Consider the following 27,441-nt stretch of genomic DNA (forward strand, 5'->3'; position numbering starts at 1 on the left):
TTTAAGACCAATGCTGGCTGAGTAATTTTTAAATTACGAACTAAGTTTGAGGTTTGTACGCTATAAACATTAATGTTTTGTTTAATTATTGTTTACAAATCAATTTGAGTGTAATTAGAATTGCTCACTTCATACCCAGGGAGAAAATTCGAGAAAATTTCCAATCCGAAATTTTTCCTAGCCCGGGCCAGAACCGGGAATCGAACCCACCACCTCCGATTTGATAATTCCACACGATGTATTTGTTAGAATAACTTTAAAACAAAATATCGGCATTCCCAAAACCTCAACCATTCGAAGGAGGGGACTTTTCCCTTTTATGTTGAGACTAATAATGAAATGTTTCATCGGGGCACTTTTTCAAATTAAATATGGGTTACTTTGAGCGTTTATTTCTATGGGTCACCTTTTTCTTAGTCTTTTTGTATGGCAAATATCGACAAAAAAATTTTTGTCCCAGGATGAAAAATATAAGTAATAGTGTCAAAATGCCGGAAATTTTATTTTTGAATTCTTTATTTAGGAGATTTTTAGCCTTTAGCTAGTTTATCTCCGCAACGGGAATAGGTAAGAGTTATCATCTTCTACCTGTCTTTGACGCTCTTAAACGAGCTTTCTCCTGCTCTCAACTTAAAGGGTGTCCACGATGAAATTGCCACACACAAAATTGATTCGCAAAATTCGAGTTTTCATCCGATTGCCATCAAATTTTCAGGGATTGAGAAATAACTATTAAACTTCATTTTACCATTTTACTCGTATTTTATTTACAGTCCATACGCAAATGCCCGCACCTTGGCCTTAACCCCGGCCATAAGATTCTGCACAACCTGTGAATCAACCGTGTTTTGCATGTAAACCCATACTTTCTTCAGTTCCTCGACTGTCTTCACTACCTTAGGTCGTTTAAGAAGCTGCTGCTTCATAATCGCCCAGTACTTCTCGATGGGGCGGAGCTCCGGAGTGTTGGGAGGGTTGAACATTTTCGGCACGAAATTGACCTTATTGTCCGTATACCACTTCACCACGTCCTTGGAGTAGTGGCATGAGGCCAAATCCGGCCAGAAGATTGTTGGGACGTTGTGGGCCTTCAGGAGAGGAAGCAGCCGCTTCTGGAGGCACTCTTTTATGTACACCTGTCCGTTCATCGTGTCCTGGGTCACGAAAGGTGCACTCCGCTTCCCGCATGTGCAGATGGCTTGCCAAACCAGGAATTTCTTCGCAAATTTGGACATCTTCTGAGTGCGGACATGCTCCGGAACGCTGAACTTATCCTTGGCCGTGAAAAACAGGTTGCCGGGGATCTGTTTGAAGTCGGCCTTCACATATGTTTCGTCGTCCATGATGCAGCATTCAACTTTCGTCAGCATGTTGAGGTACAACTTCCTGGCACGGGTTTTGGCGGACTTGTTCTGCTTCTCGTCGCGATTAGGGGCCTTTTGTACCTTGAAAGTTCGAAGCCCAGCCTTAGTTTTGGCCTTCTGGACAAAACTTCGGCTTAGGTGCAGCTTCTTAGCCACATCCCTAACGGAGGCGTTCGGATTTCGGTTGAAGGCCCCAACTACGCGGTTGTGATTTTTGGTGTTGTACGGAATACTTTTTCCTTCACTTCTGGGCTTCCGACCGTTCCTCGAACCGGGTCAACCGTTCCTCGAACCGCTTAATCACTCGCGACACCGTGGAATTCGCGATTCCCAAAGTTTTAGCGATGGAACGATGCGAGAGATCCTTGTTCTCGTGATGAATGCGCAAGATTTTATCACGCATGAGCTGTTCTTTCGACTCCATTTCCGCGAGTTTTGATCACAGGACTTTAGTATTCTAGATCAGCGGTTCTCAAACTTTTTTCGATTGCGACTTTGAAAAATATTATATGTTTGCGAACAACCAATACTCAATACAGATGTTGTAAGGCCAAAATTAACTTAAAAATTACAAAATGGCTTTAAAACGCAAAAAAAAAACATTCAAACTGCATGATGGCCTACCCAAAAACTGAATGGCATTCAAATGATTTAAAAACGCTAAAATATATTTAAAAAATGACAATCATGTAAAAAAAGCCAAAAACGATCTTAAAGGTGCGAAAATTGTGCGAACACAATTAATGAGTATCAAAACTACTAAATAGAAAACCACCACCAATCGATGTTTACCTAACAAATTACCTAACAAATGCAAAACATAGCCTATAATCACAATAATGGCCTCTGATACTGATTTTTTTTAATGTCCAGAATAATCTTAGCACTAATCGGTAATTTTTGAACTGAGGAACTTGGTAAACGATTAAAAATAAATGAAAAATTCATAAATGAGAAAATGTATTCACCACCATGTGCACCATCGCGCCACGCCGCCACCGCCGTCGATGAAATTGAGTCGGTGCGCCGCCGCAGTAAAATTTTTCACGCTGCCGAATACATTTATGTCACGCCGATGAAAAATCCGTAGCACATTTTCGGTAAAAATGCATCTTGAAAGCATTGAAATTAGAACTTGTGTGTGGTGCAGCGATTGCCATTTAGTTGTTTGACGTTTGTTCGCACTTTCTCGATCTAGCACACAGGAATGAATCATTCGGATCGGATTTACATGTAAGTGAATAAGTGACTATTATTAACAACACGTTAATATTCGACCTTTTATTAATCTCTTACAGGTCCAAGTTGTGCGGGATTCTACATAAAGGCTGACTAAAAGTAAATTCACAGCAAAAATTATTTTTGATATCACATCAAATTGGATGCACTTCAATCGTATCAAAACTATGGTGTAATATTACTAGCCAAAAAGGACAAAATTATCATTAATACAGTGCATGGCCATAAAAATTACATGAGATTTTTGAAATGCTTGAAATGCATCCTCTTGGATGTAATATTAAAATTATTTTTTGCTGTGTTGGTACGTACAAAAAGACCTGTAATTCGTGATTCAATAAGTTTAAAAAATCCATTAATGGTTGCTTTACAGTACTTTTATTAAAACTTCAAAGTTACAGCATAAGATGGTTACATTTCTCCAGTTTGAACGAAATCTCGAACCTTCCTCTTGATGGAGCCCTTCAGAGCCCGCACAGTGGAAACGGACACGGAATCAGCGCATTTCTTCCATTTTTGCACGCATTTGCTGGATGTCGTTGACTGCCCCGCCGCTTCGTCGAAGTCGGTGCTTTGAAATTGCCAGGTATTTTTCGATTGGCAATTCGGAGGATTCATTAGCTTGGGGACAAAATCGATCTTGTTGGCAGCATACCACTCCAAAACCACCTTGAAGTAGTGGCAGTTGGTCAAATCGGACTTTGCCCTTATGCTTGCGGATGAACGGCAATAGACGCTTTTTCATGCATTCTTCAATGTAAACTTGGGATGTCTCGTCGAGGATGTGACGAATGGTTCCATTTTCAGCCCAGAATCGCTTGCCAAATCATGGCCTTCTTCGTGAACTTATCGGCAAACACGAACTTGAATCTTCTTGGAACATCCCACGTCCAGTCGCGATGTAAAACTTTTGACAGGGAAGCTGCTTAAAATCGAGTTTGACGTATGTTTCGTCATCGATCAAAGTGCAGACCATGTGCCGGTTCGGATGTTGGCTTTGTACTATGTACTTCTATCCTTCCCTGGAAAGAATGTTCCGCACCGTTTATAAAGTTGGCGTTGTACCTTCTGGCCACATCTCGGATCGAAAGACCGGGGTTGGCTTTAATGCACCTCAACACCTTGTTGCGCAGCTGACGATCTCTGGTTCCAGTTTTTTCTCTGATTCCTTTCCACACTCAGGGTTTGGTAGGTGAGCACTCGACAAACTGTTGTTTTCGGCATCTTCAGCACTTTAGCCAGCTTGGCACCGGACCTCTCCGAATTGTCCAGGTGTTTGTGCACACTATTTTTTCTTCTTTCGGGTTCCATTTGACGTTATTTCTGAACGCGATCATTTACTTTGATCAAACTTACACCAGTTGTTCTCTATAGAAGTGTAAACAAACCACTGTCAAATATATTCGATTCCTAATACTACAGGCGTGCTAACAGCGAAATATGTCGTCTTCAAATACATAAACAAAAAGTTCTTTGACTACAATACGTGTGCATTCAAATATGTATTAAAGTGCAATCATATCATTTATTGGTATCAACATATTATTAACGTGTAATGCTCAATAAATGAAAGAATTCCTAGGGCCCATTAAAATGTTACGAAATGCAACAGATTGCTTTTTAATACTATCCAGCCCTACATAACGTACTTTTCTTATACCTAATAAAAGGGTTGTAACACTTTGCCATAAGACTCCACCCCCTGCCATTTTAACAAGCACTTGACATACTTTGCTAAACAAATTCCGCATGCACGGCCAATAAGAACGACTCAAATTTGGAGTAAGAGTTACTCATATTTGAGTTCAGGTTACTCAAATTCACGAAAACATAGGTCACTCATAGAATGAGTGAATTTTCCGACGCTTTTCCGAGGAACGCTTTTCGAATATAAGGAAAACTGATTGTGGTTTTAGTCTGTCTACTAGTACACTTCTAATCGGTATACAATGTTCTTAAATTTTCCCCATATTCGATTAGTTTTCCCAAGGAAAGTATTAAAACATTTACTCAAACTATGAGGACTTACGTTTTAGCGATTTTGAGTAATCTAAACTCAAATGTGGGTAGCATTGTTTTGTCCATGTGCGATTGGTTTGGAAAGTTTTTTTTTTAATCATTAAAAATAAACTCACGCCAACCCACGCCGCTTCCCACGCCGCCGCCGAAAATATTTTGATCGGCACAGAGGTCTAATTCAGAACTTGTACGGACTTAGTTCGGTTAACCCCATTTATTTTTTTTGTTGTTAGTTGAAGATGCTAATTTCAAATAACAGACTATAGTGGTAATTTTTATACGATAGACAACTCCTCGTATAGAGGAAGTATAGAGTTGATAGCTCCGTTAGAGTACGGCAGTGTGAAAATAGAGAGTAGAAAGCGAGTAAGGACAATTTTTTAGGAAGGTACAAATCGGGTTGATCATCTCTCTTTACCAAACTCCCCCGTTGAAGAGGGATGGTGAGGTGTTTTCCCCTCGCCACCACTAGCACCACTGGCGCATAGCCAATAACCCTTGCATTTGACGTTTACACATTACCGCCATCTGTTCAGCGTATTAACCATCTCAATATACTCAACAGATGGCAGTAGTGTTTTAGTGACGATGTTTTATATTGAAAAATATTCAATGTGTTATATCTGTTTGTCTGTGATTGAATCGTTAACGCCAAAATCAAAGATATTTTAGATGTTTTCTGCTCGATAGGACGAAAATGGTCGATTAGGCCGAAGTAAATGTTTACCCTACATTTATGCAACAAAACATGTCGTATATGTATTTTTTTTTTCTTTCTAGGCTGATAGCTCATTTTTTGTGCATCACAAGTTTTTGAGATCTTAGGCAACATTTCTCAGCACTATTAAATGGATAACTTTGCCGAAGAAACCGTTAAAATATAGAATCGAGCGCCAACAATGCTGCGAAAATATGAACTATTCTGAAACCGTCAAAAGATAGCCCTTTCTTTACTATCCAGCTTTCTATGCTCGGTAATGGCGGCCTGTTTGTATGAATAAATGTATTCTTCACTGTGATTTTTGACACTCTTTGGAGATTGTGAGTAGAAATGTATTTGAAACATAAAAAGAAATTCTGAAGAATTCTGATAATAATTATATAGGAATAGGGTAAGTGAGCCAGTCACACACATTTTTAATTTTTTTTTAAAGGCATTGTATGTTTGGAGAAGTTTTTAATTATATAGAATGACACAACTTTGCTGAAGACTGCCCAACCCAATGAAGCTGAGTTTTTCGTGACAGAACTACAAGCAGTCAAACATCTGATAGGTTATAGCACCATCGGTTTTTTTCCTTGATTTGTTTTAAGCCGATCTTGTTTCCCGTGCTGAGCACCAATGCTACCGACGCCAGGTAGGCAGCTCCCACACCTGAACCCTACCAATCGACTCATCAAACTCATGAACCGGGGACCAACGGCTTTACTTCCCAAAGTAAGGCGTGATCAGAGATGTTATGCCTCCATGCATTCCGGCGGCGCCGACTGGGATTGAACCCAGGCCTGCTAGGGTGAGAAGTAATAACGCTTACCACTACACCACCGGCGCCCTTTACCATCTGTTTTACAAACTGCAAGTTACAAGATCGTGTAACATGTAGCTTGTAAAACCGGTGGTGGTAGCCGATCTGACGTTTCACACTGTTTGCTTAGTCCTACAATTCGTTTTTTTTCGTTTTCGATCCTCTATGAAAACAAATGATCAATAATAGACCAAAAAGCATGATGTAACGTGCGGAAAACTTACCGCACTTACCGGATCTCTTGTGCGCTTGTGCCTAATTAACACTCCACATCCACAAAACACTAATGTTCCTCTAATCAACGCACCCATAGTGGTAGTTCATCGAGAGATTTAAATGCTGTTAAATGAGCGTCCGTTTACATTTTGCTGCTTTTACCCTCTGAGCTCTGTTGAAGCGCATTCACACTTGCCAATTGCTTTGTTCCAGCCGCATTTTCATTAGTGAAGATTTTCTTTCTAATCAAGTCATCATTATCCCATTATCTGTTTCAAAAAACGCAAAAAAAATCGAAATCAATTCCTTTTACCGCACGTTTACACATTGTGCCGTATGAATGGGGAGATGTGTAAGATTTTGTTGAGAAGCCAAATGCGAATTTCTTTGGAAATTTTCAACCCGCGGCCGCGGGTGCAAATTGAACGAGAAAGTGAATCTTGCTAAAGAGGGTGGGGAAATTGTAGTGCGCCCGCTGGCGCTGTCTTTCCAACATCTATCGGAATTGATAGGTCAATAATGGTGAAGTGCTTTCGTTAAATGCATTTTCTTCATTAAGCATGATTCGAATTGTATGGTTGAGCTATGATTCGGTGCCTTCCAGCTGATGAGTGAGTACAAGTACGGAAGACTTTTTTGTGTGAGCTTCTTATGTGCGTGGTCTTGCTTATTGGATGAGTCTACACTCATACGGTCGAACGAGCACTCTCGTTGATGTGCAGGTTATGCAGACCAACAGCAGCGTCGTTTAGACGTAAAAGATCATTGAACTGAATCAAAGTGCTAGAGTGAGGGAATGTGATTATTTTTACTTTAAACTGAATTTATTTGTATGTATTATCCACTGATCCACACGCTCTCGGTGAGCTTCATTCTTCCGTCAGCGTTGAAATAGTGCGGTACGACACCACACGTAGAAGAAACCGAAACTCAACGTAAACTGCTGGATCACTCATCATGGGAAAAGGAGGAGGTACCATTAAAGCAGTAACGTGTAACCGGGGAAATGCATGCCGCACAAATTTGTCCGAGGTAACAGGGCTGGATCGACGCAAATACAGATCACATGATTGCTGTGTTAGCAAAATTGAAATGCTCTTGGATACTCATCATATTTTCTACTCTAGTGGAATTTCATAAAAGCACATATAAAAAGGATGGCTCCTCCCAATTTTAAGAATCAAAGGAATTCTCAGTCATATTTGTTTGGAAGCCACATTATCATGCTACAATATGCGCCTAAGAAAGAAATAATTGCATCATGTACATAGGAGAAACAAATGGAAATGTGTTTTTTTCCTTCGGAAATAAAGATAAGGAGGCGCAGAGGCGAAGTATCCTCAGGCTGAAAGCTTCCCTAATAAAGAAAACTTAACTTAACTTAAAGATAAGGATGCCATACAAAAATTTATGGGAAATTGGTCATTTTAAAAGCATGATTTAGCATGTAAAAAAATATTGTAGCTCCAAAATAATTTAATTAATTTGCTAAAATAATCATTAAACTAGATTTTTGCTAAGTTCTTAATTTCTGCTTAATTCAATTGGTAGAAGTTCTCCAAAATCTTAAATATCATTGGTTGATCATCGATGATCCCTAAGGAGATACATACATTTAGGGGTTTCCCGGACAAGTTTCTGGAAATATGCATTATCAAGCCTTTTTCAAGATGGTCGCGAGAGGCCAAGTTTTAAACCTATAGCTATGACAATTAAAAGAAAGCGTTCAGATTTATTATAAAAGCTGGGAAAAATCCTATTATAAAAGCCATGGTATTCCTAGTTTTTTAAAGACTCCGTGACCTGGAATAAATATATAGTATTTTTTTCTATATTTAGACTATTCTAATTGCAAATATTTGGCATAACTATCCCAACAAACATTTGAAAGCTGAATAAGGGCTTATTCAGGCAAAAATATGCTCTTCAGCTTACAAATGGCTTATTCAGCCTTTAATCGGTTCGATTATTTGTTTGGGTTGATACCTAGCATTTAGAACACAAACCAGTATTTGAGTTTATTTAATGTTTTTGATATATAAAAATCATTCACTGCTGAGCAAATCTCCTGAAACTGACCACATTTTGTTCGAGGTTCTTAAAAGCAATTTTGTTGTACTTATTCGATAGAATTTGTTATCAACATATAAAAATCGTTCTACAGTATGTTAACTAGGAGCTCGAACAGTTTAAGAAAAGATTATTGTTAAACAATTTCTTTGATGGTTTTAATCAATATGTCTCTCTGAACTCTTGCAAAAAACCTGAATGTTTGCATGTTCGAAAGGCAAGCGTCAGGGCTTTCATTTGACATATTTAAAAAAAATTGCGGCCATATTGAATTTAACCGCGATCTGGTTTTTTTTTTCAATGAAATTACTTTTTCATAAGCTTACCTCTCACCAAAAGTCTCAACTTTCAAATGGCGTACTTAGTTTTGAAATTCGTCGACGGTAAGCTGATGAAAAACTAATTTCTTCCATAATATCCAACATGTGTTATAATTTCTAAACATGTCGAATGAAAGCCCTGACGTTTCTCATCGTTTCTCTTTTGAATGATATGCAAACATTAGGATTTTATGTAAGAATTTTCAGATATATTTTAATTTAAAACATCCAATATTTTAGTTCCTCGAAAAACTAGTGCGCTGGCATCAGCGAGAATTGTTCTATTTACCATATCCAATAGGTCCTAATCTCTTTTTGTATGATGTTTCTCACTCAAGTATCCGGCGCACCTTCAGTGGTGCAAAGGGCCTACGTGAAAGATTTCCATCCTGGGTGGCTGCTTGCTTTTGCTCTAATTTGCCTCCATGTTAAATTCCTGTAGATTTTTTTGATTTTTTAGACTTATACTGATGACTGATGTCCAGCTGGGTTCTAATCTAGCGCTTAGTTGCAGATTTTCTCCACGTAAAACACAAAAATCGGGTTTCATAACAATCAACAAAAAGAGGTTAGAACCAGAGTTCGGTAGATCTTACACCGTAGCGCATCTTCGAGAGGTGATCTGCCAGCTTTATATGACAGTTATGAAACTATCTAAGTAATTGAATAAATTCCACTCTATATAATCGACAATACCTTTCCATAATCTTAATAGATCTGATGGCAGCAGAAAACAGTAGACATACTAATGAGAGGCTAATTTTCCGACATTAAAACCATATCGTCATGGGCTCTGCATTGTATTACCTAACCACATATGATCATCATCTGAAATATAAAACTAGATGCGTATCTAATGCTTCGCATTGCGCTTAGGTTATCACACATAAGACCAATCAGCTGATCGTTTTCTCTTACAACCACTATTATTGTTTACGTTGCCACGTGTAAACAATAGCATGCATCGAATGCACCAACCACGGAAGCCTAGTTTGCACAGAAGTAGTTATAAGCAGATAATTCGATATTCCGTTTATCTACGTTTGCTTATTCTTACTCATAGCAGACTTATTGTCTGGAATCTGGATATGTAGCTTATTCATTCGTTACTACCGACTGCTTGACTGACTGACTGACTGACTGACTGACTGACTGACTGACTGACTGAGAATGAATTGATGGAAAAACGTGCAAATTGTAGAGATGAAACGAGAGATGGTAATTAAATAATTGGGCAGCTCATGAATCGAACACAAACCGATGCTACCGAGACAGGCCCACCCATCGATATGCACGCACATGTTTCCATTGCCTTGTTTTCCATCATAACACTCGCCGAAAAGCCTCCAAAATTCGCGTGGATGATGCTGTTGCTTCAGCACGAGATCAAGGTTAATGAGATTAGGCAGCGCCAACCATCGAAGCGAGGCTTAATCGAATTAATCAATAAGTGAAATCTGATCGAGTGCACTTGAAGAAGCCGCTTTTGCCTTCAGTTTTGGTAGCCCATTTTTTTGGAAACTTTCTTTTTGGCATTTTTTTTTCGTTCTTCTTCCCATCCTCTTCCTGAAAATATGGTGAGCGAAATTCTTCAATTTTGCAGCACGCTGGCTATGTCGATGCCGATGATGATGGTAGTTCGATGCTATTGAGCTGAAAGCGCAAATTAGGTTAACTGTAAATTCGGGTGGGCCCACTTATCGCGCTGTGCCTCTGGGAAAGCACATGCGGACCAAAGAGAAGGAAAAACAGAGCGAATATTTTGCATGCAATATTTCGGTGTCGAACGCTCCACGAAGTTGTTGAAAGCTCTGATGGCACGCGCAGCGATGCAACTGACTTACTTACCCAGATGATACGGTGACAAATTGCTCATTTTTTTTTTACTAAAATGCTCATTGACTACGTTAGCTTGCTAACGCAGAAAGTGCAGCGACAGTGTTAACCTGTTTTAACTATTCAGTTCGATATCGCAAGGGACACAAAAAGAACAATCGAGTAGTAGAACAACAAATCTATGAAAAAAGCGAAGGGACCATTACTATAGGGGACCAGATATGCATTGGCTATATCTACACACTAATTTTACGCGTGACAGAATTAAATTTTTACATTAAATATGGAACGTTTCAAAGTGGCGTAATCGATATTTTTCAATAAATCATAGCACAAAAACGGTTCATATAGTCAAAATGACGTCTGAGACAAAGTTGTATGTAACAGGGGTTTGAAAATATTACACAATGAAAAATAATCACAAATTTTCGTCAAAAATCACAAAAAAAAAACTGTTAGAAACTTCAATAACAAAAAAATAATGCTTTTAAACTAATGTTATCAAAAATGGTAACTTTTCTGAAAAGGACACTTAAAAATTTACCAAAACCTTAGAACATAAATATTTGGTAATTTTTTTTACTCTTTTTTTCTCGCATTATGTGCATAGTGAACGGTTTCTGGACTAAAAAATATGTTTTCTGCAATTTTTTTGGAAAAAGGTCAAAATGTGAGTTAAAAAATAAAATCGGTAAGAATGTGGAAGACCTGAACTATCAATCTTTTAATACAATCGATTTCTATATAAGATTATATGCAGTGATGGAAAAGGTAGCAAAAAATCACTATAACTCGCGAACTTTTCCCTTGGAGAACTTCGTGAAATATTGTGAACTTATCCAACACTGATTATATATGCAGTGCTGCTAACTTACGATTACTTAAATTTAAAACTCTAAATACACAATTCTCAAAATACATAAGAACACCAATATTTTTCGCAAAGGATATAATAATCAGTTTTCAAAAATGTTCTATTACTCCAAAATGCTTCGATGTACAATAGTGGAAGTTTGGATTTTTCAGAAATAACACATCGGGTTATATTTTGTAAAAATAAACCGAGTAAAAATCTGCCGACATGACCGATGCTGATGTCTGAATTCAAATTTTCTTTTTGTGAATTGAATACAACTTTTTCTACTCGACTGCAAACCTTATCTGTGTTAATTTGTACACCTCTCAGGTAAATTCCGAAAAACAAACCTTTATGCCATAAAGTCATCCATGACAAAAGCGGTAATTTTAAAATTTAAGCGACACTCTTCTGCAAGATGTATGTCAATGAACTATTAAAGGTAACATTACTGTATGTATAAATATATGTAAAATATGCAAAGTTTTCGTAAAATGTGTTATCTGAAAAGCTATGAATGGACTGGTTTTATGAAAGATAATTTGCTTCCCCATGTGGCTACTGAATTTTCGGTGCTTAGAAAGTTTTCAACACTGAATATACATTTTGATCTCAGAATTCGATGGTACTACAAGATAGAACGTTTAGATCTTCAGCAAACTTACAGATTATATCGTTTTAAACAGCTTTCAAGAATATAAAAACATTATACAGTAATGATCCGATTTTGTCAACCTACTTTTAGAGAATGTTTTATAATATTCTACGAAACCCATACGCTTTTCCATTAATCTGATGGCACCAAAGAAAACCTTAAACATCTATCTTAAAGATGAATGAGAAAAAATAAATAAATTACGGATATGTGAAATTATTGAATGATAAAAGTCTGATGCGCTGACAAATTTGGGTCATTACTGTATATCCAAGTAAACACTCACTTCGTTATAAAAAAACGTTTTTCGGAATAGCGGCGCCGGTGGTGTAGTGGTAAGCGTGATTACCTCTCGCCCCAGCAGGCCTGGGTTCAATCTCAGTCGGCGTCGCTGGGATGTTCTGAGGCATAACATCTCTGATCACGCCTTCCTTCGGATGGGAAGTAAAGCCGTTGGTCCCCGGTTCATGAGTTGATGGGTCGATAGGTAGGGTCCAGGTGTGGGAGCTGCCTTCATGGCGTCGGTAGCATTGGTATTCAGTACGGAAAACAAGATCTACGGAAAACAAATCAAGGAAAAAAATCATTAGATGTTATAATGATATTGTGTACTTGTAAGTTACAAGAAGAGGTTGTATGTTTTTGACACATAAAACTGATTCGTGAGACGCAGAATGAGCGCTCAGGAATGATTGTGACTCTCTGAAAGTAAAATTGGCAGGTTTTATGTATCCAACACATACTTTACAACCTCATATTGTAACAATTACAAAATATCATTATACAATCTAATGGTTTTATAATTAAGAAAAATATGTTTTATAGGGAAGTGAATGGAAGAAATCTTGCTTACAAGGACAAAATATCAAATTTGTCTCGTTGGAGGCTTGAGGCATCAAATGTTGATTTTTCAAAAAATTATTACACATTATTTTTTCCGCATAGCCAAAAAATCTATTCAATATAGTAATGACAAGTCACGATTATTTAGTGGAGCTGCATGATGCATGTAAATGAGGAAATCTACAATAGAATAAGGCGGTTCCAATATATCCTAACCATACGAAAAATCATTTTTTCTGGAACAATCTTGAGCCATTTACCATTAATTCTATTGTAGTTCTATTGCTGAAAACTTTTACTATATGGGACGTATTTTACATCTATTGTTAAAATTTTTTGTTCGATATACGTACAATAAGATTGATTAGTGACAAAAGATTTCGTTGTAATTGTATTTTATTTTATGGTTATTTTTTCCGAGCGGTAATTATTTTTTTTAATTACCTGTGCCAAAATATGACTGCGTACTTGCATAATGTAAATGTGATAAATCCACTACCACGTATCAAGACAACATATCCCTGCTTCTATTTGACAGCAATGCAACAACATGTATTCACAAGAATGCATATCAGTAATTTTTTTATTATAGGAACATCATCATGCTTATTATCACTATTATCACCACAAACAGTATGAATAAAATGTTTTGCTGGACACATCAGTCCGCTACCCAAGGTGATCAGAAATTGATTGCCGTGGTCTGAATACTAATTGAACCAATCATTCGAAGCTCTGATAGACGTTTGAGTGCTGATGATATATACGGTACCGGCTGTGCAGATAATATTTATACATAGTCCATCGAGAAACGGCACTTGGATTTTCGCAAAAATAGCGGCATGCTTTTCGCTCGAATGAGTTTGTGCATACCTTTTCGAGACATAAAGGATGATGAGTTGCCTACTGGGCGGAACACAGCTGTTACTTTTTTTATCTTGCTAACGAAGGTGCAAACAGTTCACGAATCTCCATCTGCAATTTTCTTCTCTTGCGCGTTGCTACTTGAACACAATAGCGCTTTGTTAAAATCAAACTTTCAACTTTCTTCTTATGCAAAGTCATCAACGCACCCTTTGATTTAATGCTGTAAGGCGGCTGCTGCTGTGCTGCCGTAATCTGCACATGTGAACTGAACACATTCGCGATCGCAAACCAGGTGGGTAGAGCCGTTGATCTTTCGCAGCATGCTGTGAGATTTGTGTTTGCCCAACATCAAGACAAAAACGGCTGTATTTACATGGTCATTAACTTGACCGTTACAAAATGTTGCTCACCGTAGCCATGGTAATGCGGATTTGCCGTATTTCTTGCACTTGTTCTCTTTTCGCTAATGTATCGGCGACCGCGTGCAGCTAAAGGAGAAAATAGGATCCTGGGTGCCGGTGCCGGGCTGAACTTTTTTTGTTATAGCATTCTTCTTTTATAATCGTTTATCAATTTAATTTGCTTCTGCACCCAACCGGGAAATGTAAACTTTTATTCAGGGTGCCTTCCATTCATTTTGACTAAAACAATGTTTTATGAAATTATGGAATAATAAGATATTATGATGATATTTTGTATATGTAAGTAATAAGAAAAAATTGTAAAGTTTGTGTTTCACCCATCAAACCTGCAAATTTAGCTTTGACAGAGTCACAATGAGCGTTTTTCTGATCGCCTCTTCGCGAAGAGTGGGTGAGATAAATTACAAAATCGCTTATTGCGTCTCTCATGTAGCAAAATTGGCAGGAATTATGTGTTAAACACAAACTTAACAATCTTTTCTTGTTGTTTACATAATCAAAATATTTTCATAATATCTTATTATTCCATAATTTCTTAAAACATTTTTTTAGTCAAAATGAATGGAAGGCACCCTGCTTTTATTACAGATTTGCATTAAAACTATGCAGAATTTGCAATGTTTCGCAACATGAACAGATTCTGTAATGTAGTCGCCGGAAGGTTTTCTGTATTTTTTTTTGTTAGAAAATCATCTCGTGAAGGTTTCATACAAAAATATGCATTCTGGAAAACCTTACTTGTACGCTGTAGTCCATTGCAAGAACTAGAACAAAAACATATGCAAAAGATGTAATAAATCTAACCTTACATTGGATGCAAGAGAAATTTGTTTTGCGTGTACATATCTTCTAATCTTCTATGTTTCAGTTCATGTGACATCACAAGAAAAACTTATTGCCGCAGTGTGTATGCTTCCCAGTGTACAGCCAGCCGCAAACACGGTATTCACGATCAATATATTATATAAAAAAAGCATATTAACACTAGAACGAAAAAAATATCGTTCAGCAAAGTTTTTATCGAAGCCACGGCCATTGTTCAGGTCAGTAACGAGCTGTGATCGCTTTATAATCAAGCACTTTCGCCATTTGACAGTTTCTTTATGACGATTATTACTATGGTGTGCTTACTACTGCCGAGGGATGACTTCAGGTAGCGATAATAAAAATTACGTATTCTCAATTCAAACCAGACAACATCCTTTGGGTGCCAACAAACGATGAATTTCCAATGAGATGTATTGTTATGATACGCCCTATTTATACGACGTAGGTTATTAGAATGCATACGTCGGTTTAATGGACGGAAGTACAAGACTATAGAAAACGTCACCATGAGCAGCAATACCTAAAAAAAAGCAGTTCCATGATTCTGAATTTGTAACATGTGTTTTGAAAAAACAAAGGCTATTCTTCTAAATTTTGCGCTTGCCTGAAATATGGAGATACTTGTTCACTTAATGAGAATCCAATATCTTATACACGTCTTAAAGTTAAAGGGCATGTAAGTCTAGCTACCTATCTTGTTTTACACGTGAATGCAGAACAGTATTGAAAAAATCTATGAATTTTCTCGTAAATTACCATAATGAGTACCATTACGCTTTACGCCTTTGTGATCTTCACTTATATGCAAGGCCAACCAGTTTTTGCTTCTCTCTCCCAGCCTTGTTCGAGATGCTTTCCAATCCCATCATATGCTCTACATACCAAACACACAGAAAACCCCAGAGAAATGTTATAATAATCCATTTTCTCTTTCGATGCTTGTGTTTTTGCAGAGGAGAATTTCTGGAGCGCCGATAGAGCCAACAGCACCAACTTCACTAGAGAGGAGCGCAACAGTAGCAGAAATATGAATGGCTCAAGCTACGAAATCAACACGAACGGTGATATCCTATCACAAAATCAGCAGAAAGGCTGGTGGACCATCGGTCTAATCAATGGCCAATACAAGTACATGACGGCCGAAACCTTCGGTTACAAACTGAATGCCAACGGAGCTAGTCTAAAGAAAAAACAACTCTGGACACTGGAGCCATCCAACACCGGAGAAAGTAAGTATGATCGTGTCTAATGCTCACCGTTCGAGTTTTGTCAGTTCTACAGAAGTGTGTGAAATTTCGAAGATATCGAATGTTATTACCGTAAGTTCCTTGATCGGAGGTTAGCAGGCAGTTTGGTTAAGTTATAGACTAGATCTTGTTTCGCAATTCGCAAAACGATGAGCGCTGTGCGGTAATATTTTTTATCAGTTTGCCATGCTCCGTTGAACCTTCTTCGTTGGCATAGTTACCTAACATAAAGCGGAACTGCTAGCTAGCTTGCGAGGTGGAAAATCTCATACCACCACGAGTGTATGACCTCATTTCTGATTGCGACTGTGAAGAAGAATCCATCATCTAAGATTTCAACGTTCTTCCTTGATGATCGTCGAGCGAAGGTACTGGCACAGCTTGATGAGAAAACGTGCATCCGATTTTAATCTCTATTGATTAGATTTCCGCCTTGTCGGGAAGGGGGCAGAGGAACACAGATAATGCGCCACGGGGCAAGCATTGTACACCGAAAAAAAAGAAGGCATCAAGCAATAATTACAGTCTTTTTGTGATATGGGCTACGTAGCGGTCAAAATGTGCATGTATACGGAATGAAGGTAAAATTTTAACCTAGACGTACCGCATAGCAAAGCTAACAGCGTCGATGAAGGCTGTCTTTCGAAGAATCAAGGAACCGTTAACTTTTTTTTTTTCGGAGAAAATGTGTTTTTGTCGGTGGATGTTTATTGAAATATTGCATGCTGCTGCATTGCATGTTTCTTTCAAGTTGATGAGTACACTGACGTAGATATTGACAAATTATACTTTCTTACAAATGGCATAATACATTTGAAAATAAAAATACATGGATATTTGAAAATAAATAAACAGGCACATGATTTGAGGTAATTGTGGGTTTTATATTTCAGGAAGATAAACGTACCAACGTCGATTGTTTGCTACAGAAAAACAAACAATGTGTGTAGTTTAATGAATTGGAGGTGATTACCCAATTAACAATTTAAGCTGCAGGACAGCTTATACAGATTTATTAAATCTGTTCTGTGGCTAAAATTGATTATTGGTTAGCCGTCAAGAAATCTTCGATATACAATCATAACAAAAATGAGAAACCGCAAGGTTAAAATCATTTCAAATTTTTCAAGATTTTTCTAAAAACCGCAATTTTGAGATTTTTAATTTGCGATATGTCCTGAGCTAAGTACCATTACTAACTGGCTCCTGAAATGGTAAGCAAAATTACAATTCAAGTTTTGAGAATTATGATTAAAAAAATGTCAAACATATGTACATATTTAACACCTAAGCCCTTAAATAAATTGGTATTCAAAAACTAACTATTTTTGGAAAAAGAAAAAGACATAATATGAGATGTAGCTGAAGTAATTTTAAGCAACTTTGATGAACAACATTTTTTAGTTCTCATTTTAGAGTAATTTTTCAGAATTATACTAGAGTGTACCTGAAAAGTTTAGTTTTTTAAATCTAAATTTTTTGTTTAAAATTTCTTGAGAAGGTCACCTATGAGTATCCTTCTTCTGTGACCCACAAAATCCTGGAACTTTCTAAGAAAGATCTTAGTATATATGCAGGTCTTATAACAGGTCATTGTCCGAGCCGTTATCACTTGAAGCTGATTGGAAAACTTCAAGATGATGTGTGTCGCTTCTGTGGCATAGAAAAGGAAGACTCGGAACATTTGCTATGCCACTGTCCGGCAATTTTCAATAAAAGGCGTAAGTTCTTCGACAAGGGGCTGATAGAACCCTTTGACATTTGGAGAACAACTCCCAGTACGGCAGTGCACTTTATTCGAAGTATAATGCCGTGCTGGGATAATGCTATTAGTCAAACTATGGCGATCACTCCTAATAATAGTGATACGGCATCTTGATATAGCTAAAGAAAAAAAATGGGGAATATATCACAATAGATCAGAAAAATGGTCGCAGTGATGAAAATACCCGACAAGGAAAAAAAAATGAGTATCCTTTAGAATTTGTTAAAATGCACATTTTTTGCAGAACAAAGTAAATCGATATCACTTGAAGGTCCGTGATATTAACGATTTTCTTTATAAAATATGTCCTTTTCAAATGGTCATTACACAGCATGGAGCAAATGCACACAAGTTTTCATGCCAGTATTTAAAAGGGAACAACTTTAAGTACATTATACAAAAAATAAAGATCTTTAATTTTATTTACTTCTATCAAATCAGTTTGAATGCATTCCTTTATAATAATATAATTGGGTATAACTTCTTTATAAAAATAGATAAATACTTTTTTTTTCATTAAGAAACTTGCGACATTTGAAGATTCAAAAGTATTTCGGAGACAACTTTCATGAGAAATTTTAGTTGAGAAAAGTTAAAGCCTAATGTTGTCACCACGAAAAATAACGGAATTTTCAAGCACAAAAACTTCGCCGAAGACACCTACAATGTCTAAATATTAAAACAAAAGTTCTAGGACTACTTTCCAGCTGAATTCTCATCCTGCACCACTGTGCATTGGTGTTTCTGGACCATGGAATAGAGCACAAAAATCATATCACACTGCACAATAAGTGTTTCCCACAAAACAGCTGCTTGATCATGTCATAAGATTATCAATCACTAAAATAATTATTAACTATTTAATTTGGCGATTGGCTAAAAAACGATCTTTCGCAAAGTTTTAGCTGAAATTATCGATAAGAATAGTTGTGAAAATTTTCATCAGAGCGGAGGCTAACTAGCCCCAGGCTGAAAGCCTCCCTAATAAAGAAAACCTAATTTAACCTTTACCCCTTGCGATACGCCTTGCGAACTGCAGCGCAAAAAATAAATTTTAATATTACATCCAAGAGGATGCACTTCAATCATGTCGAAAATCTTCTAGAAAGGCACTTGTCGCTGGTTGGTGGATTAATTAGGGTTTTTGGTTATCTCTCTGGAACCAAATGTCCAATCGCAATGAAATTTAATTGGTTTCCATGACGCCAAAATATAAATAAAAACGATTCAATTGCGCTAAAATCTGTTCAGCCATCGCCTAGAAAAGTGAGTGAGTATTGCTGTTCTATTTCAAAATTTAACTATCTTGGTCAATAAGGTTCTATGGAAAACACAATGATACTCTATACCCTAGGAACTCGAAAATATATTTGGTATTTTGAGGTTTCAAGGCGTTTTCCAGGTTAGATTGACATTTTTTTTTTAACTTTTTGCGTTTTTAGTTTATGGTTAGTATTAAAAGGTCATTACCGCAGTCTGAAAAGGTGATGGCGTGACATTAACCAGTCATTATCGCAACTATAGGTATGCTTGGAATACACAGTTTTGGTCACGAACTGCTAATTTGCTAATCACTTTGCACACAATTGACGAAGCATAGTTCTTTTTGAAGCAGTATATGGAACAGAGTATAAGCTTGTTATAGATACGTAAAAAAGTAGATTTTAATTCTATTAATATACTGTATTTGTTTGTAAAAATGAAGTGAGAAATGCTCACTGCACATCTAGGACTTTAAGCCTAAACAATCATTGGTGTTGATTCAAATGTAAAGATTTACCTACTTTTTGCATATCTATAATAAACTTGGATCCTAATCTATCAATTACTTAAAAGAAAAATAAATTTCAACAACTAAGTGAAAAGTTATTAACAAATGAGCAGTTGGTGTGTAAAACTGTGCATGCCAAGCATGACTATAGGAATAAGAAATATCAAATACCGGGGTTCCGATAGATGGGGGAAAATTTATCAATAAAAGTATAGGTCCAACAGTAAAATGTATATTTTTCCTGCAAAATAGAGAAGATAAGCAACAAGTGGGGCCTCATAGCCTAGTCAGTAAAGGCACGGTATTACCAAGCCGGAGGCGGCGGGTTCGATTCCCGGTCCGGTCGAGGGAATCTTTCGGGTTGGAAATTTTCTCGACTTCCCTGGGCATAGAGTATCATTGTGCTTGCCACACAATATACAAATTCATGCATTGGTATTGGCATCGAAAGCTCTCAATAATAACTGTGGAAGTGCATTTAGAACACTAAGTTGAGAGCACGCAATAAGCTAATATGCGCTAAGCAATAAGCTTGAAATGCGAATAAGAAGAAGAAGAAGAAGCAACAAGTTGAATTATTAATATGCTAGGAGTAATGTTTATTACATTTTATGTAACTAAAATAAGATATTCCTCCACTTATATTCTTTGTCGTTTAATACTACTCATGCATTTCTACTACTCTATTAGTGTTTTCGGATCATTTTCGCACATAAGGCTGTTTTGGAGCCTCACTCGCGAGTTTGAAATGAGCCGAGCGTAGCATTTTCTTGAGTAGAATGCCTACTGCCAAATCATTCCACTGAGCTTCAGAGCTTGTGAGCGAAGGGGGATAAAATGAGAGTGAGGTTTACTGCCATTCATGTTCATGTTTTCTATCACACGCTCTTACTCTCACTCTGGGTGAACTCTGAGCTTCTTGCGTCGAACAAAAAAGGCATCCGGAGTCTCGAATCGAATCCAGGGGATGGATATGGCTGTCATATCGCTTAAGTTTGCTGCGTACCGAACATCTGCAACGTTGTCAGCGGTACCATGATATGTTTTGTTGTTTTGATGTTGAGTACGTGTATTCAGCTATATGTCAAACCCCTGATCGAATCATCCTCTCGTTGAAGTTCACTCTCCCTCTCTCTCACAAGGAGTTTTTGTTTACTTCTTCCATATTCCTGCCGCCACTCACTCGAGGTGAGGGCTGGCTAAACTCGCAGGGCAAGAGTGTTTTAAAACCTCCAGTGAGTTTGAGGAGTTTCAGCAAGCCTGCCTAGAATAAAGTTGTCGTTGTTGTTTTTGGCTATTTCAGCGATTTCATGTCTTTTCATTGCAATTCTGTCTTTGGCTTTCAGGCCAGTTTTTTTTTTTGCACTTTAGGGCCATTTTGAAGTTCTTATGACCACCTGTATTCAATATTGATGAACTTATGAAATTTATTTATCGAAAAAAAAAATTAAAAGTGCATGGGGGCAGTTTAGTTGAAAATTTGACTCCCCAGAGACGAACCAGCCCAAGGCTGAAAGTCCCTTTAATAAAGAAAAAAAAATTGAAAATTTGACTGCCATGCTGCCCAGTGTACCATTTAACATTTAGTTGCCTGCTTAACTTGACTGGTCGAATAGATAGATGCTTGCAGTGTTCAACAAAGTTCTTAAGATGGACGAGTCCGACTAATAATAAAGTTTAGAATTATCTCACCAGGTGGCACTAGCGCAACGTTTAATTTCTCTTGCTCTAACTTGTCAGCATAAATATTGTGTAATCCCATCCCCATATGAAACACTATTTGGCTTCTAGTAGTGAGCCACTTATTCGTATGGAGAAATTTCTAATAAAAATGTAGACCACTCAGCGTATGACGCAACCAACGCTTTTTAAAATTGCTTCATACGAATGAGTAAAAGTGCCTCACTCTTTGAGTAAGATTCAGTGCTTGGACTTGACTGCTCGAATAGATTTAAGGTTGCTGTCTACAGTAAAGTTGTTCAAATGAATAGGTGACTTGACTGCTCGAATAGATTTAAGGTTTTCTTTTTTTTTTTTTGCTTTGATTTGTTTTCCGTCGATCTTGTTTTCCGTGCTGAGCACCAATGCTACCGACGCCAGGGAAGCAGCTCCCACACCTGGACCCTACCTATCGACCCATCAACTCATGAACCGGGGACCAACGGCTTTACTTCCCTTCCGAAGGAAGGCGTGATCAGAAATGTTTTGCCTCAGAACATCCCAGCGACGCCGACTGAGATTGAACCCAGGCATGCTGGGGTGAGAGGTAATCACGCTTACCACTAAACCACCGGCACCGCAGAGATTTAAGGTTGCTGTCTACAGTAAAGTTGTTCAAATGAATAGGTGCATGGTGTAGAGTTCTGTTTAGAATTCTCTTACGAAGCGGCGCTAGTGTAACATTTGACTTATAATTGCTTGCTCTATCTCGGCAGCTAATCTAGGTAGCAGGTTGGTTTTATTGGTTAGGTCAGCGGACTTAAAATTTTTTTCGATTGTAACCCACTTTTGGAAATTGTATAAGCTCGCGACCCACTTTACTTCTTCTTTTTCTTCTTCGGATTACATATCGCATATTAGCTTATTGCGTGCTCACAACTTAGCGTTCTAAATGCACTTCCACAGTTGAGTCAAAATTCCTGAAGTGGACCACTGATTTTTCACAAATCATTGGATTCCGTTCAAAATACGTCTATATATTGCTCTTACCACGACAAATAATAACCCAAAATATTTCGGCAAAATTCGCATTTAAACAAAAGTTATAAACAATTAAGTTTTTTAGACCCTTTTTCGAAAAAAAAAATCTTATCTCTAGATCGGGCCAATGAATTTTTCTCCAGTTTTGATATAATCACAAGAAGACATGTTTCTTCCAAAATCACTAAAATTTATTCATCAAAAATGTAATTTGTTTATAATAATTACAATTTTTTATAAACAAATGCAATTTTTTTGGTGTTCTCCGCGCGATACAAGATTGCTTTTTTTTTTTAGAATTGTTCCCTGACTTTTTTCCCATACAGAACCGTTTCAACATTTTTGTCACCAGTATTGGGAGCCGAGTTATAGCAATTTTTGTAACGCGCCGCACCAATGCAATCAAGACTTTTTAAATGAAAGCAACTTAACTTGAAGTTCTGCTGTTTACGTCTTGTTTAAAATTTAATTGAAATTCATCTGTCGTTGAACTAATGATTATTGTTTATTTGATTTGTTTAACACATTTTAGGTCATTCGTGACTTGCCCGGGGTGAGATTGGAGCCCAAGTCTTTCAGCTTGAGAAACATGAATGGTAACCATTTACTCCAGGCCGGAATTCAGTAGAACATTATGAATGCAAAATCAGTAATCAAATTTATTTCATTGAAAGCAGGATTTTCCGTTTGCTTCAACAGTGTAAAATTTTGCTCTCATTTTTGCTGTGTTAACCGTTAAGTTAACCAAAATGAGATCAACTGTAGTATTCAAAATAAGTTACATCATAACAGCAAATTTTGATTTCAATTTGATCTTCAGCTTTGCTCGGGATTGTATACAAAAGCCCATCTTTGTAAGCAACATTGTTTACAAGTTGCTCGGTTGCATGAAATGAAATACAAGTTTACGTAAATGAATGTTTACCTCACAATTAAAATTCAGAATTTTTATCTGTGTGCGCCTTTACCGACTGAGCTAAGGGAGGCCCCATACTTTAATAAAGTTTAAAAAAATATTCTTAGTCCAAAAGTATCTGTAAAACGACAAAGAAATAGCTTTGTATTTTAACGGCTTAAACCTCCAAAACAGCCAAAAAATTATAGAAAGATAAAATAACTAAAAACTATAAAATTGAGATAAATCGACAAGTAAATACAAAAACGGCCTCAAATGTGCGAAAATGATCTGAAAACAATGAAAGAGCTACCTAAACGCATGAGTAGTATCAAAATAATAAAGTTAGGATTTAAACTAATTAGAAAACAATATCATAACGTTGTAAAAACCGACTCGAGACCAACTTTCAACGCCAGATTGACCATAAACACAAAAAAAAGGATTTGCATCGCCTCAAAACGCTAAAGTGTCATGTTGTCTGAAGGCACCCCGCGACCCACCGGTGCCGGTGGGTCGAGCCCCATTGGTTGAGAATCGCTGGGTTAAGAACAAGACCTATTGGATGGTGGACAGTTATGTTGAGAATTCCATTCCTACATGGCGCTAGTTCTCCTTTCACTCGCGTGCGCAGCGTGCAAACTTGAAAGGGCAAGGGGTGGCAAACTCGATCTATATTATTCTTAGACTAGTAAAAGAATCATTTTTTCTTTTAAACAGCTCTCATCATAACTAACGGGTTCAGTATGACAGATGTTTGCCACCCCTGATGCGCACGTTATCTGAGCAAAGCTAGAGATCAAATTGAAATCAAAATTTGCTGATATGGTGTAGGTTTTTTTTTTTCTTAATTAAGTTGATATCGTTTTGTATCAATTAACGTTAACACAGCAAAGCTGAGAGCATAATTTCACATTTTTGAATCAAATGGAAAACTAATCCTGCTTTTTCAATGACATACTATGAATGCAAAATCAAAAATCATTTTGCGTTCATAATATTTAACTGAATACGGGCCTGGCGTAAATGTTTGACATAACGCTAAAAGACTAGAGTACAAAGCTCACCCAGACAGGTCTCGAATGGCATAAAATGTGTTAAACAAAACAAACATACAATAATAGTTAGTTCACCGACAGGTAAAAGTAAATTCAATTTTCAACAAGTCGTTAACAGCAAAAGTCGAAGTTAAGTTGCTTTCACTTTGAAAACTCTTGATTGCATAATGAGGTTAGTATGACATCAGACTTATTTGGCGACAGTTGAAATCAAAATTAGTTTACATTTTGTTAAGAACAGCAAACTTTAATATCGATTTGCTTTCATTTTGTTAACCGGTTTTGCTCGGATAGTAACTCCTTTGACTCCTAGTTGCATGCTTTAACATGACTGCTCGAAAAGATAGATTGTTGCAGTCTGTGGTAAGCTTGTTCAGGTTGACAAGACCTTTGAAATGGCGGTCCGATTATTTGGTAAATCTTTATTAGTTCTTCTTCATGATTATTTTGTCTTAAATTGAACTTTGTTATAATTTCGTTTAGTGTTTTTGGCCTGTCGTGACTTGCGATATGTTATAAGCCGATGTATACAAATGTTCTGACAAATTATCAAGAAAAAGCGTTATTAAAATAATACGATAATGTTTTCAAATTTTTAAAGGACGATGTGTTTGTGGATGCAAGTTTAGGGTTGTTGTATTAATGTTTTTTTTCTGCTGGTCTGACGTCCTTCAGGATTTCACCTGCGTTACAATGTTGCGCCAACCGCTCGGTGGCTGGTGTCTCCAGTTTCTCGAGTGTCCTACACTTCCCAGATCTTGCTCCACTTGGTCTAACCACCCAGCTCGCTGCGCTCCTGTAGGTTTAAAATGTGTTATTTAACTTTCAATTTGATTGAATTCCACTCAATCTTCGCCATTTGAAAGAATTGTTAATTAATGTCTGCAAATTGAAATAAGTTTCCGTTAAATAGTTCCTTTTTTTTTGTTCATTAATTTATTTGCTCAATCGAATTAACTTAACAGAGCCGAGGATTCTTGTTCACTATACAAAACATCTTAAAACTATAGTCAAAAGGTAAAACGCAATAAACACTTCATCTTCCGCTATCCAAAAAGCCTCCATAATCAGAAAGAAAGCCGCTTCCAGTGGTTTCATTGTATGGCAGTATCGCCAACAGGGGGCAGAGCGCCTCCATTGCAGCAATGGACGCAAAACGTGGTCAGCACTCAGACACTCATCATTAAACGATTGCTTTCCAAACTCGACGACACATCGACCGAAAGAACTGCTGATGAAGAACAATGAGGAAAACCACACAACCCGATCAGGAACGAATATCTCGATACCTTAAATAGGTGTCATCCAAGAGGTAGAATAATACCAAAAAAAAATGTTTCCACTATACTATTCAAATACCAAGTTATGAAATGCAATACCAAAACATACCACACAGGTATTCTTTTGGCATCCAAATATCATTTTTTGTTATTTACAAAGTATTTTGCATGTAATCTTTTGGTATTTTACCTCTTACGTCATGTTGGTCTATACCAAATATTGATATCAGGTCAGAATTAGGTATTCATTAGTTATTTTCTCCTGCTCGGGAATGGTTGCTGCCGAGTAAACAGACGATCGTGTGACACACATCGAGAGTATAGTCGCTATATTCATAGTCTGGCGGATAGAATCTCGGGAACCAATTGAGCTGTCAAATAGCGGAACCAATCGATCAAATCACGACCAACAACAGAAAAGAGCACATCAGCTATTGCAAACAAAACTTCGGAAACCGTTTTCTCGTGATTCAAGGCCCGCCTACGCAAACTAACACTATCTTTGGGTTGAGGAAAGACACCCCTATCCGATGATGCCGGTAATTTGCGTTCTATTGTCGAGGAAAGAATAATCAACGTTTGGTTTATAAAAGTTGATAGGACCTTTTCAATTGTTGATCTACAATATATTGAATTGGTTTCGCTTTTTGATAGATCGAAATTCTATCCGCCAGACTATGAATATAGCGACTATAAAATCGAGAGTGGTCTGCTTTAAAGAGCCTGAATTTATAAAGAGACGACATGTCAAAATTGGAACAATCGATTATCTGTCAAAGTCATAGGAAAAGTCATTCCAATCGAGCAGAAGACCTGTCAAATGGATAAGATGTCGCCTCTTTATAAATTCAGGCTCTTTAGTCTGCTTATGTCGATAGCCGAGTGAACACTGTTAAAGAGTACTTGTCTGTAGAAATTCTGCAACATCAAAATTTCAGATGGTGTCAATTGGTCTTCGACGAATCTGAAAGCAATTAATAGCCGGCTTGATTCATTAAATGCATTTCCATTAACGAAAGTCGTTCAATAGGTGAAAAAACACTATTTTGTAACCGAACGTTGACTTTTTCACGATATAAGAATGTCGTCCATTTAAAAAAAAATAATTGATGCTTTTGAAATTGAGCACTAATAATAATCTACGCAGGGCTACGTCCTGCGTCAATAATGCAGTCATGTCTTGGACACAACCCTATGTTTTTAGTATTTTCAGTATAAGACTACTATCTGCGATTTAGCGGCTTTTATCATTAATAGTTTTGTTCCCGTACTGTACCTGCATATTTTGATGAAATTTCTATAAAGAAGTTACAATGGTGGTATTTATATGTGTGTCCTGAAGATACAGGAACTAACACAATGCCTCACTAGACAGCGCTAGGGTAAATATAAACTTTTAGTATCATTTTGTGTGTATCTCGAGATGCCAATAAATAGAAGTTTTTTTCCATCGGCATTGTTAGTCAAATTTGCTCACTAGAAATTTTTGTCAGATGCGTTGTTTGAGGTGCACCTGGTTTTGGATATTAAGTTTTTAATTGAACCTTGGGTTGAAAAAAATGAAAATGAAGATACTTATAAATAATCGTTGAACTAAACAAGCACAAAAAACACAATTATTAAAAACTAGTCAACTATCATTAACTATTAAAAAAAGTTCAACG

At 37.2% G+C, this 27,441-nt stretch overlaps 1 protein-coding gene across 3 annotated transcripts in view; it reads left to right on the plus strand.

The window, feature by feature from the left end:
- singed (fascin domain-containing protein singed) overlaps positions 1 to 27,441 on the plus strand; it is a 68,429-nt gene that overhangs the window by 23,174 nt on the left and 17,814 nt on the right. For all 3 annotated transcript variants that reach the window (XM_065234241.1, XM_065234243.1, XM_065234242.1), the window contains exon 2: positions 16,015 to 16,290. In XM_065234241.1, coding sequence (XP_065090313.1) covers positions 16,089 to 16,290 — 202 coding nt within the window. In that variant the 5' untranslated portion in view covers positions 16,015 to 16,088. The remainder of the gene's footprint in view (positions 1 to 16,014; positions 16,291 to 27,441) is intronic.

The sequence above is a fragment of the Ochlerotatus camptorhynchus genome, unplaced genomic scaffold (genome assembly GCF_037179485.1).
Source record: "Ochlerotatus camptorhynchus isolate MF236.1 unplaced genomic scaffold, CSIRO-AGI_Acam_v1.1 ptg000432l, whole genome shotgun sequence".
Lineage (NCBI taxonomy): Eukaryota > Metazoa > Arthropoda > Insecta > Diptera > Culicidae > Ochlerotatus > Ochlerotatus camptorhynchus.